General features: G+C 41.9%; 1 protein-coding gene across 1 annotated transcript in view; it reads right to left on the bottom strand.

Annotated features, from left to right (window-relative positions):
• Window positions 1–18063, bottom strand: part of FBN1 (fibrillin 1) — a 132826-nt gene that overhangs the window by 26219 nt on the left and 88544 nt on the right. Inside the window, exons 31-41 of the mRNA XM_010145292.1 lie at window positions 11146–11268; window positions 10446–10568; window positions 8525–8650; window positions 6850–6972; window positions 6129–6251; window positions 5099–5263; window positions 4654–4722; window positions 4417–4542; window positions 2850–2972; window positions 2101–2259; window positions 1101–1172 (exon numbers count right to left, since the gene is read on the bottom strand). Of these exons, the coding sequence (XP_010143594.1) occupies window positions 1101–1172; window positions 2101–2259; window positions 2850–2972; window positions 4417–4542; window positions 4654–4722; window positions 5099–5263; window positions 6129–6251; window positions 6850–6972; window positions 8525–8650; window positions 10446–10568; window positions 11146–11268 (1332 nt within the window). The remainder of the gene's footprint in view (window positions 1–1100; window positions 1173–2100; window positions 2260–2849; window positions 2973–4416; window positions 4543–4653; window positions 4723–5098; window positions 5264–6128; window positions 6252–6849; window positions 6973–8524; window positions 8651–10445; window positions 10569–11145; window positions 11269–18063) is intronic.

Below are 18063 nucleotides of genomic sequence, written 5' to 3'. Positions count from 1 at the left end.
GGGAGAGCCTGTGACCCACACAGCGTGAAGCTGCGTGCACGAGTCTCTCACCACAGTGCTGCACGCACCGGGATGTACTGGTGGCCTCTGGGACGCCCTTCTGTTTCAGCGGGCTGCTGAACGTGCATTGCTCTGTGACACGGCAGGGCAGGCAGAGCAGACTGCAGCTCTTCTGGCACACACGTCGACTGCTACAGATGCAGGTTTTACCTACACGTGTTAGCGTGATCCAAGGTCTCCACGCTGATGCTCAGCCCGGTTAGCTTGAGTAGACTTGGCAACAATTTGGTCTACTCCTAATAGCTAGAAGGGGGAACTTTGCTTCTGAGAAATGACCCGGTGAATAATAAATACTGTACAATTCTGTAACTACTTTAAAAGTTACATTTCCTTCTTTACTAGAAATATTTCCATCTACTAGTTGAACACTGCGTCACACTAACAGCTTAATGCTAAAGCACCTGATTTCTGTCTGTATGCTGCCTCTGTTTGTTACAGGGGATATTATCTGCTTTTTATTTGGATTTTTGTGTGAATAAAAACAAAAGGGAGCCCCATTAGGGATTTACTCAACTCCTTGTCTTAGAATTCCTCATTCTCTCCCTCTTTTTGTTTTGCAATTTGTTACTCATGATTCAAAGGTTACACACAATAACATATGTGAGAAATATTCCAGCTGAGCAGAAAAAAGGATCTTTGTGTCAAACCAATACACAGGGGGACCGATGTGAAGTGTCCGATTACATCTCGTCTTTAGTTTGAAGGATAACTCCTAATTCCTCTCAGACCAAACGCTGGTTGGCCTTACTCCCAGACCTCTTATTCTTGGTATCTGTGCCCCGCTCTGATTACAGTTTAGGCCTGATTAGTTTCTTTGGAGCTTTATGTTGCCCTGATTACAAGCAGCAATTATCACTGCTGCCAGCTAGGTGGAGCTAGCCAGAGAGTTCGCAGGCTCAGGCTTAAATGGAGGGTTGAACTCCATGTCACTGTCTAGTCATTATTCCTCCCATGAAAAACATAACTGGGAAAACAAACCTCCCCTCTTCCCTGGGCAGAGGTATCATGGATTTTAGTTCAAACCAGAAATTACAACTCACCAACTGGTAATCCTGTATAAATGTCAATGAAGAAGCCAGGTCTTTGACTTCCACAGAGTGTGGAGAATTCATCTGCAACGTGAAAACCAAGCAGTGATTATAGTATTTGGAATTAAACAACAGTCAAAAATTCATTATATCCCTTGCCCAAGAAAATTCATTCACTCTTTCAGCACCTGCAGGGCACAGAGAGGTATGCAGACCCTTCCCTGAGGCTCACCATACGATGTGGCTATTATGCACTTTCATTCTCATTCAAAGGCCACTGAAATGAGCAAATAAAAAGATGCACAGGGTTTGGGATCACATGCTGATTTTGCTTTGCTTTGCATATGCTTATGTCTTTGCATTACAGTTTTTGCATACAAGTCCAGAAAACTTGAACTGTAAGTTGGAAGTTACGTGTCTAGGAAGCTTGTTCTTGAACCAAACCACCTCCAACCGGAGTGGGATGTCCTGAGCTCAACTCTGCAGAGTTTTTCCCAGTGTGGAGGAGTCCTGTGCACCCTTGCAATTAGCCCAGAAACAACTACATCTTACATCTGTGCTTGACACATCGTTCTCAGAGAAGACCAAGGTACCTTTGCAAACCCATGGCTACCACGAAGGCCCTTTGTGGCAATCAGCAGTCAAGGCACAGCCAAGAGCAGACACCGTATTTGTTGAAGCAACGCCAACAGAACTTTGGTCAGTGCCTCAACACTGCATCAACAAGCATTTGCATGAAGTCTCCCAGACAGGGAGGCACAAAGAGGGCATGGCCCAGCAACACAAACACAGACCACTCCACATATGCCGTCGTTGTGACTACAGCTGATCACCTCCAGGCCGAACAAGTACTTAATCCCTTCATTTTAGATACACAAAGCAGACAAAAACATAGGATCTCTAACAATGTTACACCCACTAATAATAGTAATTATTAATATTATTAATTATTAATAATAGTAATGATGATGTCACCAAGGCTTTCCTGTAGTTTCGCAATGCAAAAACGTACCAGTGCTCGGGATAGGACACTGTTCACAAGGCTTATTCCATGCACGTCCAATGTTGTAGGAACAGCAGCACATTTTTTTGGTCATATTAAAGAGCAGCTCACCATCACAGGTTTGATTGTCGGGATAGTAATTTCTGTAACACAGACTTCTTCTCATATCTGTGAAAATGAAGAAAAACCCAGGCCAATGCATTAGCAACTCTTAGGGGAGATGATCTCCCTGAAAGGTTTAGGAGATAACTCCTTCAAGCACGTAGTTTTTAGACTCCTGTCAAGTAGGTGCTGCAGCACTGTAGAATGTTACAGAACAGCTTGTCCCTAGATGATGACTCTAAAAGTATGAAAAAGTGCTGGCAATTCCAATGTTCAAAAGGAACCAACATGCCTGTAACACGGATCAGACTCACCAAAGGATTCAGCATTGAATCCTTCAGCCCCACTCTGAAAAACATGAGCTAGTTTATGAACTGTACACAGCTCGTGGCTCCATTCTGTGAAATCAGAGCAATCTTAAGAGTTTCACACACGGAAGCTTTTAAAGTTGAAGTGAAACTTGGACAGGATGAACATAGAAAACAGCCAATTAAAGGAGAAATTCTGATGAGGTTACTGAAAGTTCTATATTAAATGTGAAGCTTGATCTTTAGTTAATTCTTGTATAACTAAATTCAGAGAAATAGTTCCGATTTGCGCCCAGCAAAGCCCTGGCCCAAAGCGCTGAGATAAAGCTTTAAAACCCAAACCCATACCCATGCAGTTGTTTCCTCCATTGACTTGCATGTAATCAGGAGGACAGATGCAGGTGTAGTTCCCAACAGTGTTGTAACATGTGCCAGGTCCACAAATGCCAGGGGTATCACACTCATTCACGTCTGGAAGAGAACAAAAAGGCAGTGAGTGGCCACAGAAGCTTTCTCATTGTGCTTTCAAGAATGAAAATGTCTCAAGAATGAAACCTGAAGTAGGAAGGTACTGGTGGAGGAGAGCTGAAGGGACTCTGAGCATGTCACAATCATCTAGTCCAACCCCCTTGCAGTGAGCAGGGACATCTTTAGGTAGATCAGGTTGCTTAGAGCCCCATCCAATCCGATCTTGAATGTTTTCACGGATGGGGCATCTACCACATCTCTGGGCAACCTGCTCCAATGTTTCACCACCCTCACTGTAAAAAATTTCTTCCCAAAGCATTCTATGACTCTCTGATGAAGCGATGCTCACACAGAGAAGGAAGTGGTGGCAGAGGTGGCCACGGAAAGCCTACTGTGATGAAAAGATGGGAACTCTCATATGTCTAGGCAGCTCAGAGACAGCAAATTGGTTTTTGCACCTGCTGCACAAAAATGGTATTTGAGGATCTCATCCATTCTGGATTCCCAGATCTAGACACGAACCAACACTGTTCCATGTGGAGTGCCCGTCTCCACAACTAAAGATGCTAAAACACACTGATGGGATGGTTCAGGTCCATTTGACTTGGCAAAGTGAGCAATTTTCCCAGCCCAAGGAGTCATGTTTACTTCATCAAGAGACTTGAACCTTTGTTTAAGAAAACCCAAACAAAGCCAAACACAATGTCACCCCCATAACACCTCAGTACCTAAAAGTTCTAAAGTATTTCAGTAGCCTGACCGTTTTAAAGTATTTGTCGAGCTACATAAAGACAACATGGATGAAGCGCTTTGGTTCAGCCTTTATTTAAGACCTGAATCTGTTGTATTTCTGCAGTGTTTGGCACATCATAGCCGCTATATTAACGTTATTAACAGTCTGAAAGCCTGGAGATGGCCTGGGCAATGGAAATTTAAGGACGTGATGGGTTTTCTAAAGTTTTATAGCCAATGCAACCTGACAGTTGCGTATAAAGTGACGAACATTTACTGACTGTGCTGGGGAAAGATGATTGTTGCAGTTCAACCAATGGGATATTTGGATCAGCAGGTGAGGAAAAAAGCCGTAGGAAAAAAGCGTGGATACACTGTAAGCAGCCGAGCAAACTCATGGGTGAAGTATGCTCTTTATCTGCCTGCTTATTGATTACCCATTACCAAACAGTTACTTTTCATAGCTGTTTCACTTAAAGAAAAACTCTTGGGTTTTCTGGTTTTGACCTGAAAATTTTAAATTAAAATTTGCATATATTCAACATGGTAAAGAAGAAATTTTCTCTCACTCAATTCCAGTTTTCCCACCCATAAGCTTTACACTGCTTGGTCTGATTATGTTCCTTTTTAAGGACAGATTAATTCTTCCGTGTTTTGAGCTGTCATTATTTTCTAAGAATAAAAGCAGAAGACTAGTTAAGTGAAGGCTACATACCATCACACACTCTAGTCTCTTCATTCAAATAGTATCCCGATGGACACTGACACTGGAAGCTACCAAATGTATTAATACATTTTCCTCCTTGGCAAAGTCCAGGCAGTTCTTGACATTCATCAATATCTATTCAAACAAAACAGCAAACATTTCATTCATTCTTTTCCATGAAAAGCAACATTCACTGAAGAGTTTCACAGTTTTAGACATGTAACTATAGGAAAATGTAAACATTACCTTCTAATATAACTGTAATAGGGTTTGGTCGGAATCCTTCTCCTCCAGGGCAAAGAACCTTATATTCAGCTGAAAACAAAATAGATTTATGAACCTCAAATAGCAGAAACATTTTCAGCACAATTACTTTGCAATTTAAATCATCAATTAAGTGCAAAGTAACTAAGTAACCAGATAAAAACATCAGGTTTTACTCTGTAACATCAACTGCTATTCCATTTCATAACGTAGGTTTTTTTGTGTAAAACCAAACTTGCTCAGAATTGAGAATAATATTCTGACTAAATAGTCTTTCTGGATGACTAGTAAATTTTTTCGTTAAGACCAGTGGAAGCTTGTCCCCTGGCCGTACACAATAAATGATTCAAGTTACCTGGCTAAATTAGAAAAGAAATCCAAACAAACACATTGTGTTATTGTGTTTAATCCAGGAAAGGTGACTTACTTGTGTTCACAAGCGGGCAATGTTCACAGGGAACTCCCCAGGCTTTGCCCAGGGAGCAGCAACAGGAGGCCTTGGAAACACCCACTCCAATCTCATTGCTGCAGAAGGTGCCACCATTATCTCCACGAGTTTTAATGTCCAGGTAACAGTTGCCAGATCGTGTATCTATTCGGAACGCACATAATGACAAACACATTTTATGAGAGAGGAAAACATGAGACATCATCTCAGGATGAGGGATACCTTCAGATGGCTCTCATTTCTTGTAGTTCAGCCAAAGAAACTTGAGTTGTCCAGGAGGGCCCAGCTTTGGCCACTTCCCACAGCCCCATTCCTTGGACTTCTAACAAAGTAGGCAACTTATTCAGCATGGCAAAGGGCAGTTCAGCCAGGCCTTTTCTCATTTTGATTCACATTTTCACCTGCATTTGTACATCATTCCAGTTCCAGAAACCCACTGCTTTTGCCTCTTCTTGAGGTTAACAAGTACGAAAGCATCTATTAAATGTTAGGAATTTCAGATACATTTGAATTTCAGGAGAATCCCTACGCCTTCTTAAACAAACAAAAGCCAAAAAATATCAGAGGATTACTAAGCAGTTGGAGCCTAAAACAAGAGCATTTCCATGGGTCAACAAGCTGCACCTAGCCAAGCTGCGCTCAATGCTCCAAGAGCACGAGCGGCTTTATGCCGCAACTTCGTTCTCCTGCCACCTTGGGGCCAGCTGGATGTTGGTTTATGCTTGTTGAAATTTAAAATTGTCTCATGCCTGCTGTAAATTGTGGACAGCTGTAACAAGCCCCACAGGGTTGGTTCTGGCAGCTGGGCACTGCTGGCATGCCACCTCACTCTGGACACACTCCTGCTGCGTTATTACAACTTCTAAGCCAGGGACAGTGGGGTGTGAGTTGGAGAGCCTCTTCCAGCCCTTTTCCATAACCTGGGGCTTAGCTTTTCTAACCTGGGGCTTAGCCCTGCGCCCCCTCTATGCACCTTCACGTGTAAATAACATAAGGAGTAGTCCCTTACCAACGCATCCAACTCGGGTGGGATTCAGCTCGAAATCAGGAGGGCACTCACAGGTGTAACTACCAGCAGTATTGATACATGTGCCACTAATGCAGGTCGTGGGATCTGCACATTCATTAACATCTGCAAGAAAAACCAGCACGTGGTAAGCAAATAATAGAGAACAGTGCAAACCACTGATACATCAGGTATCATATGCTGACCACCACAAAGTCATTAGTTATCAGATACTGATCTCCAGAAAGCTCTAAAAAACACACACTGTAGAAGAACAGTAGTCTGAGACTAATTCATCGTTTCAAGGTGTGGGGGGAAATGTTGAAAGTGAAGTGACTGTAAAAACAGTCTATGAACTAAAATTCACATAAAGTACTAAAAAAAACGTTAAGGGAAAAATACACCACAAGGTCATAGCTTACTGTACTGTGAATGGAAACTACAAGGCACAACACATGTCTGTCTGCAAGATGTGTACAGACAGAGGGGTTCTCTCTGCTCTCGTTTTCCCCCTCTTCTCTTAAGCCAATGGGCTATTAGCGGTTGACAAAGAAGGGGAAAGAATGTAGAAAAGGCAAGCAGCAGAATCCTGTGTGACACAGTAGGGAAGTCTATATTTTCCTATGTCCAGTCTGATTTGTATAGCTATTTAAAAGAATTTCCTAAGGAGCTAACCACAAGACTAACAAAGTTAAAAAGTTTAATGTTCAAGATTATTCTTTACCTGTGCAGTTACCACCACTTCTGTCCAACTCGTAGCCCACATCACACTCGCACCGGAAAAGTCCAGGGAGGTTACGACAAGTACCATAGACACAGATGTTAGGAAGTGAGCACTCATCAATATCTGATAGAAGAAGGGAAAAGTATGAGGTTACTTTATCTTTTTAAGATAGAGAACTGCAAAAAGGTTCAGAAAACACTGCTCTGGAAGCTAACTGCTTCTGCGTGCCATGTAAGACCAAAAAAAATAATACCTGAGATTTATGTCTGGAGCCTAAGGAACCTAACCCTTATGGTCCCCCCTTTTTGGGGGGCAAAAGGCTCTTTACCAGTGTCTGTAGAAGCCAGGCCAGAAACAATCTGAGCTTATCAGCAGGCTAATCTGACAAGTAGCAAAAATTAAACATGGCAGGAGATATGCTTTAAAAAATGAAGTTTATTCTAAATCAGCAGTCATCTGCAGAAAGCTGGACATCAGCAAAGGAAAAGCTTGTGCCCAAAGGTGAACCTGACGCTCATCTTCAGGTTTCTGCATTTGACAGATCTCACGTCTGGCAAGCAGAGCTCACTCTTGTGCCTTTTGTCCAAATCACTGCATCTGATTCAGTATACTGAATGTTGTATGCACTGCACAAAGAACAGCCAATTTAATACAATAAAAAAGTGTGTGTTTACAAAGGATCTTAAAATACTGCATTTGGTGTACACATCTGAGACATCGAGGAAAGTCTGTTTTAGCAACAGGAGCTAGGCTCTGTATAAGCTATTTAAAGTTAGCTAAAAGCTTTGAAAGTAAATTGTCTCATGAACATTACAAAACCTAGTATTGTTTTAGTTTACACAAAAATTCACTCTCAGATTATTTCTCTTGCTAGATTACTAAAAAAATTACACAGAACAGTTTTCAGGGGAAAAAATCCTATTTATAGTGATGTACTTATGAACTTCATCAAACACCAGTTACTACGAGTTATTACCATGTCATATGATATGTCTGCTTCTCCTCGACTGACTTTACTGATTAACGTTACATCAACTGAGCATTTCAAATGTTACAATCAAATAGATTACCTTAATCATATTGGAAACATGATTATTACTTGATTTTTGTGAATCTTTGCTATGCAAAGCTCTTATGATCAACTTCTAAGCAGTTAACCGACAAGCCACTTTCAAACTGAACAAAACGCTCGTAGGATTTTTTGTTTTTTTGGGGGGTGATCATATAACCTTTCTGCAAGGCTTCAAATGGATTCTGTACCTCACAGAAGCCCTCAAAGCACGTTCACTGTATTAGCTACCAGACCAGTGCTTTTCAGCTTCATATACACAAAGTAACATTGCTTTTCTGTTTAACTGATATGAATAAAATGAAGAACTGAGTACCATGGACTAAGAGGAAATGGCAGCTGACTGCGCTGTTTGGATAACCCATCAGACCTATAAATAATGTGTTGTAAGATAGGCTCGAAAAAGCTGTTCTTTCTATATACAACAGGTAGGTGAACCTAGAGGTCCATAATAAATGTATAAAATGAAAAGAAGCAAGTACTATTAACAATTCTCGTGCAGTTCTCAATACAACGACAACTGCAACCAACTGTAAAATTGTTTGAACATAAAATACTATTAAGGCAGAATTTGTTGAGTGTTGTCTAAAGCTTTCAGAGAATTACCTTCACATGCTTTCCCGTCTGGACTTGGCAAAAATCCCATATCACACTCACAGCGATATCCTCCAGGGATATTGAGGCACTGCCCATTTTCACAGAGATTCAAGTTTTCTGAGCATTCATCGAGGTCTGTAAAAGGAAGAGGAAATGCAGGTTTACAGTAAACACGGTTTTCTCACCAGCATTTGTTTCAGCTGAAGTATGCTGTGTTCAAAGGGTTTTAATTACTCTATTAGCTCTGAACACTTGCAGAAGAAACTGCAACCTAGTTATGCTCAGAGTCTGTTACCTGTAACGGCTTGGTAGAGTTTCCCTCTGTTGAAAATGCAGCTTCTAATCAAAAGGAAAATCAGAGAGAGGCACAGACTCCGGAAGTAGCTACAGTTAGTAACAATTGGAGGCAGTACACAGGGTCAAATTTAGACTCAGAATGAGCACGTGAATTTTATTATAGTTATTGTTTCTACTACTGCAAAGCCTAGAGGCAGCAACTGAAAGAAGAGATTTACTGTGCAATGAGCAAACTTACGGTAATAGGTGGTCTCCATGCCAAACGTACAAAACTCTGACAAAATGTGGCACTGAAGTGAGAATAACTTGATCAAAATTGGACTGCACGTTAACAGGTGATGAGAAAAACAGCCTTGCTACTACACTACATTGCCTTTCAGGCAGATCGTGGCCATCACTCTCCAGCTGAAATTTTAAACATCACAAAACCACCCGAACTTATTGCAACAGTCTGGCTGGTGGTGTGAGCTTGCAAAAGTCCCTGGCTGGCAAACCAAAGCTAGCACCTGCCAGGGTGAATTCTGCACACTTCGGCAGAGAGCGTATAGAACACTTGCGTGCTCTAGTTTGAGTACCAGCCACCTCTTGAATCCATGAACAATAAAGAACCCACATTGAAAAAAAAAAGTTATCCTGAATGCAGAAACTCTGTAAGCACTTCATTTGAAGGATGCCATTTTTGTACTCCTGGAAACCACCACATGGGAAATTAACAAAGAGCACTGGGTTATGAAGGAAGCTGAATGAGATTCCAAATTAAATTATACGGAGAGAATTAAACAGAATCCCAGGATCCATTTATAATTTGGAATGAATCAAATTCAGCCTTAAACCTGGTGAACCAGATTCTCTGAAGCCATAAAAACCTGCTGTAGTTGATAGAGTGCTGCTGATTCGTACCAGATGAAAACCTGGCCCACCAGCTGTCTATCTCACAGCTTTATTCCAAACAGAGTCACCACCCCCCATGTAGCATCACCAGCAACACTGATACCCTTAGTGTAATGACTAAGCTTACAGGAGCTACTCTGTTCTTCAGAGCAGAAGACTGAAGCATCTATGTGGGAAACATCTCTCCAGCAAAGTTTTATAATCACATTTACAGTCTATAAAAAGAGGTTTCAGAAGCAGCTACTTTCATGTTCTACCTGTCAGCACTACAGCCTGACACCATCTCTCAGGATGATGCAGTAACGAAAGCAGACAGCACACACCCACTTGGGGAAAGAACAAACATTTTTAGGCAGTTTTATGAAGTAATCTTAATGCACGTGCCCTATTATTTAAGTAGTAAGGTGGGCAGCCAATGGACTGGTTTAGCCCATGGACTAACTAGGCAAACTATATGATCAAGCACTGTTACAACCATTTTGCCACCCACTTCAATTAACAAGAAAAGCTCAGTGAAAACTTTCATTTTACCAAGAGAAAAGAGTGGCTGCTTTAGACTATGTATAATACACAGTATTCCTTTCAAGTTATGGCAACTTAGGTGAAGTAGAAGACAATAGAAGACGACATATTAGAGAATAATTTCAAACATTTAAAGCTATTTTTGTATATTGAATTGTAGACTAACTTAGGTTGCAAGGGAACACTGGAGGTCATGCAGTGATTTCCCGAGAAAGCTCACCTGTACAAGTGAAGCCATCCCCAGTGTAACCTTCTTTACACAGGCAGCGGTAAGAGCCCATTGTATTCTTGCAGTCAGCATGTGGGCTGCACGTGTGGGTTCCATTGGAACACTCATCCAGATCTTTAAAATAATAAAAAAGAAAGAGGAAAAAAAAAAGGAAAAAAAAAGGAGAAAAAGTTAAAAACCCCACATCATGAATACAAACTTTACATAGCGTATGGCGCACAGAAGCTCTGCTTTAAATAATCTTCCATATTAAAACCCACACATATGTGGGGTCATGGGACTGGACAAGCGGGCACAGCTTATCTGCAGCCCAACAAAGTCTGACAAGGTAACTGTGAATGAGGAAGCTGCAGGGCACTCTCAAAATTAAGACCTGTATCTTGTTTTCACGGGGAGCACCAGAGACCCCTCACTGCCTCCCATCAGCTGCTCTCAGGACACAGTGTCTCTCTCAACGGTACAGTCTGTTTTCACTGTCTTACAAGCCAAACATGAGATAATGCTGATTTCACAGTTACCATGGCAGAGAATATGTTCTCCAACAGATCATGTCAAATTGACCTAACAAGCTTGATAATGGTTTGTCTTCTCAGTTTGTAGGTGTGGTGTTGGTTTGGGGTTTTTTTCAGAATTGCTAGGAGCCAGTTTCGGTCTGACCTGACAAATAAATACACATGCATATGACTCTCACCTGTGCACTTGATACCATCTCCAATCCAGCCAGGGCTGCAGCTACATTTGAAACTTCCTGCTGTGTTTGTACATATGGCATGTCTATCACAGTTATGGGCTCCAATTTCACACTCATTGATATCTGCAAAAACACGGAGATGTTTGAAGAGCTCATGGATCAAACTTTGTCACATCCAGATAACTAATACTGGAATTTCTCAAGAAAGACAATGTAAACATAAAAGCAAGCCTGCATTTCTTTGTTACATGACATTTGAAGTAGAAGAGAAATAAAGTCATAATAAAGAAAAGCAAAGAAGCACACAGCGTATTTCAAACACGTGCTGCCCTACTATCTACTTTTCTGACAGGCACACAAAGCAGTATTCTGCAGTTCACTCCAAAGCCTAGTAACTTTTATATGCAAGGAGGAAACAGTAACTCAGGTTTTCCTTCTATTTCTAACTGATGCGCTCAGAACGCATGTGAGACCACAGACTCTGGGAAGAAAAGGACCAGCATCCATAAAGCTTTCCGCTGCGAGTGCTCAGCATCCTGGAATGTATGTTTATCAAGCAGCTTTGCAACAGGTTGTGGGTCCAATGTGATGACTAAGAGCTGGTGTGAAGACCTGTGTTCCCCTGACAAAAGACAGAAATGACTACACCTTGCATCTGACCACCCCTTAGCGTGACTGAGAGAAAGAATACAGCTTTCCCGCCCGCCCACCCCGGAGTCCGCCGAGAGGGACTCGGAGGGTTCTACAGTGCGTGATTTGCTAAAAGGTCTCAGAGACAAATTTGCTGCCCAGGGACTTCCGGAATGCAGCACTCCCACTGCCCTCACCATAGCTGCAAGAATGCTGATGAACACCACCGCAGACTCCTCCTAGGACTGTCCCTAGGCAGTTAGTGAAGCCAGGGTCTGCTTTGCCACAGACTGTGTGGAAGGTGGAGGATGGGCTGTACCACCGCCTTTAGTGTGACAGCTGACGGACACAAAGCTCATCAGGCATGCAGTTTATTAAGAGCTCAGAAAACCTAATACGGTGGAAAAAAGTCAGCATCCTTGGACACCACAGGCAGCAAGACATCCAATCTTCAACACACACAGTCGTGCCAGCACATTCTATTTCGGTACTTGCCATTTTCACCTTTTTTTTTCATTCTTGGCCATTCTCTGGCAATGTCAAAATGTATAGACTGAAAAAACCAAACTGAACTCCATTCTTCCTTGTCTCAAAACAATACTAATGCCCCATATAAGAACTTGGAGAATGTACAAACTCAAGGCAAAGTTTTTAGAAATTACTGCTGGTAACTAAAACCAAACTGGCAGCAATTTTCTTACAAATCTGAGCTATGGATTTTACAGTGTTTTCTGTAACCAACCTCTCTCTAACTGTGCTTTACTTCCACGCAGGATGTAAATTATCTAGACTTCACATCGAACCACTTTGTAAATTTTTTCCCACCCTCCCAGATGCCTTTGCAGTTGCAGTAAGCCAAATCACTCATTCTGTACAGGAGCTGACGGAAAGGGAAAACGAGCTCACAAACTCTGCACGATTCCACACACAAAACCCCTGCTTAGACCCCTTTCAAGTCGATGATTAAGAAAAGGCATCAACCGTGTAACAACCTTTGGAGTTCCTCAGCCCCAAAACCACAGACTTCAGTTTCCTACCACTGTACCTGAAAACAATTGGCTCTTTAAAGAGGGCAAGGGACTGGAGCCATCGGGGAAAGCTTCCAGGTACCATCTTAATCGTTTCCTTCGTAACCTCTTCTTGGGTTTTCCTGCCCACCCTGCTTTAGTCAAAAGGCTCTGTGTCCTTTCTCTATGCCTTGCACATATATTTTGTCTTTTCAGAAAGGCTACACATGGCTCTGAGAAGTAGACAACATAGGTCTGCCATCCTACAATTAAATACTCAAGTCCGGAAATTACCCAAACCCACTGTTGGTTTGGGGTTTTTTTATTTGATTGGTTTTACGGTTTGGATTTTTTGTTGTTGAGGGGTTTTTTTGGTGGTTGGGGGGGTTTTTTGGGTTTGGGGTTTGGGTTTTTTTTTGTGGTTGTTTTGTTTTTGTTTTTGAAGTCTGTATAGTGGAATTGTACTCAAACTTACTTTTCTGGGTTTCTTTCTAAAGGAGGTATTGCTCTGAATCAAAACACCAGACATGAGTATTCCCATAATCTGAATGCTGATGTCTAGATATAGATCTAAATCTGGCATCTGGAATCTACTATTAATGATTGTTGACTGCATGAACAAGCCTGAAAACATGCAAATGGACAGTTACTTCTTAAAACTTAAAAAAAGAGTGAGGAGCAGAGAATCTCAGGACATATCTGCCTTTAGCATGTGCAAAAACTCACAGGAAGATAACATCACCCTAAACAGGAAACTATTGTCTGTCAAAAATCTTAAGGGTGGTCAGAAGAAAAACGCTCATTTTGGCTTGGTCTGAAGGGAAAGACTAGAAGGAATTTCGAGATGTCAGCTGCAGTATACGTTGACATTAAAAAGCTGAGGCAAACACTCTATATTTTAACTTTTACATGATTTTAAACCCCAAACTGTTAAACCACTGCTAGCATTAAGATTGCACTGTATTTGATTATTTGATGCTTTGAAACATATAAACAATCCCATGCTTCCTTATACCCTGCAGAGCACAATAAAACACCACAAAAAAACATCATCGGTGGGGAGATTTCTGCCAAGAACTTTCTTAAACCACCAGCAAATACAAACAGAAACTTGCATGCAACAGCTACACCGCAATGAAGTCATGCTCAGGCTCAAACTTAAAGGCAATCTAAAACAAGTTTTCAGCTCTACGTAAAGTGACTGTGGACTCCCTCCCATTCCACCTCGCACTGAACCGCTAACACTTCGCACCTGAGAGGCCCCGTTAACATCTCTCAGTGGAATAGCAGCACCATGTCACTCTGCCCTTCTACTGGACACTTGTTCCCCCTTTGGCTTGTTGACGCACACTGAAAAGCTTGGAATCTTTTGTAGGACGACAGTTGCGAGCACAAATCTATCCAAACATGGGTATTTATAATGGGACCAACTTTCTCAGAGATCATCCACTAAAATGCCATTCCACTTGCTTTGAACAAAATCCTGAAATTCATTTCAGCTTTTTTTTCCAGGAAAAAGTATCAATAGATTTCAATGCTTTTTGCCTGAAGATCAAATAGGGAATGCAAAATAAGTTTTCTAATACCATCTACCTTTACATGGACATTGCAGGGTTTATTTCATTGATGCATGGAAAGGTTTTCAGACACTTAAATAAAAGTTGATTGAGGCATATAAAATTCCATCACTGGCTTCATCCCAGATTTTACTTACTTTCAAAGTTATCCGCATTTAACTCAGATGTTGTTTTGCTATAATCCCTATTCTCTCCTTTCATTACCCATCTGACTTATAAGCCCAAATTTATTGCATTGCAATGATTTCCAAGGGAAAAGAGATCTCAGACCAAACACAGTCCTGTGTAAATGGGGCAGTGAAATCAATGGAATTTATGCCTGCTTATACTGGAGCTTAATATAGATTTATGCTGCCATAAGTATTGAATTATGGCTTCACAGAACGAAACAAAAAGAAGTTGAGCTCTGTAGGGGAAAAATAAACTCAACATAAATATCTTTAATAAGAGCAAGAGTCCAGCTTGTGCTGTCTGCATGGCAGTACAAACAGTACTACACTCCTCAAATACTCCAGCTATTTTTGTGTAATTGTTTTAAGAGAAAGGCATTACTTGGTCTCAGTCAAGGTATCATGACCCAAAGAGCACACAGGAGGACACTACTCAAGTCAGGGTCACATAATGATGTCACAAGTCACATAATGATGGCCTATTCCCATTGATTTCAGGGGGATTTTCACCGAAGAATAAAGGAGTGAGTCACTGATTTATATCAACCTTCTGCCTCCAGTATGAGACCATGACAAGCCAAGGAAAATAAAGACATTCCAATCCTAGACTGACACTGCATCCTCAGCTGCTCCCATTGTGCCCCAGTCCTGCTGCACACATGTTCTCAGCTTTGTAATTGCACAACTCCCATTAATACTAAGGGAGTTGTCTGCCTGCAGCAGATGAGAGTACGCATGATAAATAATATGCAGACCTGACATCATAACAATCCCAAGCACTCTGGGGAAAAGAACTGTCAGTCACCCTATTTTGTTGGCTCCTTCAGCTCTCTTCTCTGGACGAATACTTTTTCTCTCAAGCCTTTGGCAATTAATAAAGAGACTCTCCCATTAATCACAGAGACACAAATATTTTGGGCCATGGATGTGCAGCAAAAATACACATCATATATACCTGTCACGATGGCACTATACTTGCAAACGTGGCAACCAAAGGAAACAAACGGCTAGCTGATATCTGCCCAGCGCATCCCTACGCAGCCTGGAAGCCTATCATTTGACTCACCCCGAGAGGAGCATGGGGAGAAGCCACTGTACTCTCACCTGCTCTAAGGAAACACCCAAGTCATTCCTCTGTACTTGAGCAGAATGAGAATGAACATTAACCCATGAAAATTCATCGTTCATCACAGGGCATGAAATCCTCAAGGTACTCCGTGCACCATTCCTCTTTCCTGTTCCATTTCATTGGGGCTTCAACAGTGTATAAGGAATCTTAGCAAAGTGTGAATTTAATTCAGACTCCACCTATAAATCAGTACTGTTTGTCAGGAATTATGCAAATCCCTTAAGCATTTTCTGACTTTTCAATTTTTTTGGCACTCCCTAGGTATCTGTGCATTTTACTGCACTGACGTCTCACTGGTGTTTCAAGCCTGGGCCTTATTCCCACGGGGCCAGTCGTCTGGTGGAAGTCACAAGGCATTTCCTCCTCCTGGGTCGCTGCCCATGTAATCAGGTAGGTAAAAGGGAAGGCTTTTCAGAGGGAGAAGACTCTGAATTTCAGCTTAGCGCTCACACAAGTAGAAAAATATACGGAAAAATTCCCCTATTCTGATCTCTATAACTATAAAGTTGTTTTCTCTTGTGGAATCACTCTTAGAATTTATTCAGCATAGTGCCCTGTAAACACCTCTTGAAGTTTGACTTGGGGCAGCTCAGTTCTTGCCTGCTATCCATCCTTACATCACCAGCCTAGGGCGCAGCGTGTTATTGCTGGACAGATGCCTACTCACAATACGCTCCTTCTGTAACACCCCCATTTGGCGGGTAGCTTCTTAATATTATTATCTTCTGGTATTCCGCCTGACACAGCCAGCTCCCAGATTCACAAGGGGAAATGTATTTGTTTCCCTGATACCAGAACTCTTTGTGCCATCAAGACTGAAACACAATGTGTTAGTAATGGCCAGAAGCCAAAGGCAGGGGAGCAAGGCAAGCACATTATACAGGTCACAAAATGTTATGGACCTATTTCTGAGGGCAAATGACGGGGCTCACCTCTTCCTTTCACCGTATCAAGTGCCCCTCTTCCTATAACTACGTTATTGTCAGTACACATAGTGCACTCGTTTCTCTGTTACCCACTACAATTATCACTACAGGATGACAGCAAGTGATGTTCAAGATGAAACTCTCTATAACCTCACACCCCACACGAAGGCCACAGCTGAACCTCTTCCATTAGCCTTTCCCCGAACAGCACCAGCATGGCCCTTGCACAGTCAGAGCCTGACCTCAGCCCTCCAACTTCCTGAGCTGGCTGTGGAGAAATCCGGCTGACTTTTCAAGCATATTTATTTTTTGACCTGATGACCATCTTGGGCAACTTCTGCCCACAAGTTCACCTTGTTCAGTTTGACTTTGGGACCAGCACCCTATGTCTGTGCAAGCACAGCTCCACCAGGAGTGAACAGGAGGTCTGTGCACACAGCCGTAACTGCAAGGATGGACAGGACAGTCAGAGAAGAACTTGTTCCTCTGTGAAAATATCAAAGCAAGTAAATCTAAGGTTCTACATCAATGGTGAAATATTGCAAATTTACAGGCAATACTCCAGAGTGATGATGTATAAGAAGATACAAATGCAAGTGCCAACACAGGACTTCATCTCTGCACAAGGTACTCGTATACTTTACTGATAGAAAAAGCAGAGACAAGGTATTTGTCATAAAGCTGGGCAACCCAGAAGCAGGGTAGGAGAAAATTTTGCAATCTTCTCTCTAGGGGCTATGTACTGTTGCTTGCCTAGAAAAACCTAAACCGAACTGCTCTAACTCAGTCTTGCCAGTTTGCCTTGTGAATGGAAATTAATCCTTTTGTAGCACTTTGCCTAGGAAATCTGCATCTACAACGTGTATTATTGCATAACTTCTTTAAATTACATTTTTATTACTAAAGTCTGACCACATTCTTACTGAGAAGCAAGGAGGGGGGGGACTAACATCTGTGTGGGATGGGAATTTAAGTCAGTGGGTGGATTCTGAATACTGTTAAATGATTGGGAAAAACCCCCATGTTTATTTGTTAAAATGGAAACAATCAGTAATGACAAGGGAGCTGAATTATTTAGACAAAACAGTAACGGAACCCAGAGGACATTATTTAGTTGTTCTCATGAAACAGAGAACCTCCCATTCAAAACACTGTACACATTTTTGTCATTTTTTTCCACAGGAGTTCCTAAAAACTGTGGAAGCTTTTGATCTCTCTGTAGGACAAGAAGTGAATCTATGGTCAAGGTGCTGTTGGCAAGGTTCCTTCAGAAGTCTTGAAGGATGCTCTCATGGTCCACAGCACCTGAGCCTGGGGACGTCCGCACTGCTCTAATACTATGCAGACATGAGGTGAGGAATTCAAAGATCTTCACTACTAAGTGATTCTAAAACCAGAATGCAAGAATCTGCACACTGTGGTCACAATGGAACCTGCATCCACAGTTTCTTCAGCATGAAACCAACCTAGAACATTCCT

This window comes from Buceros rhinoceros, unplaced genomic scaffold (assembly GCF_000710305.1).
Source record: "Buceros rhinoceros silvestris isolate BGI_N320 unplaced genomic scaffold, ASM71030v1 scaffold3831, whole genome shotgun sequence".
Lineage (NCBI taxonomy): Eukaryota > Metazoa > Chordata > Aves > Bucerotiformes > Bucerotidae > Buceros > Buceros rhinoceros.
Note: the sequence above shows the minus strand (reverse complement) of the source record. Positions and strands in the feature narration are given on the sequence as shown.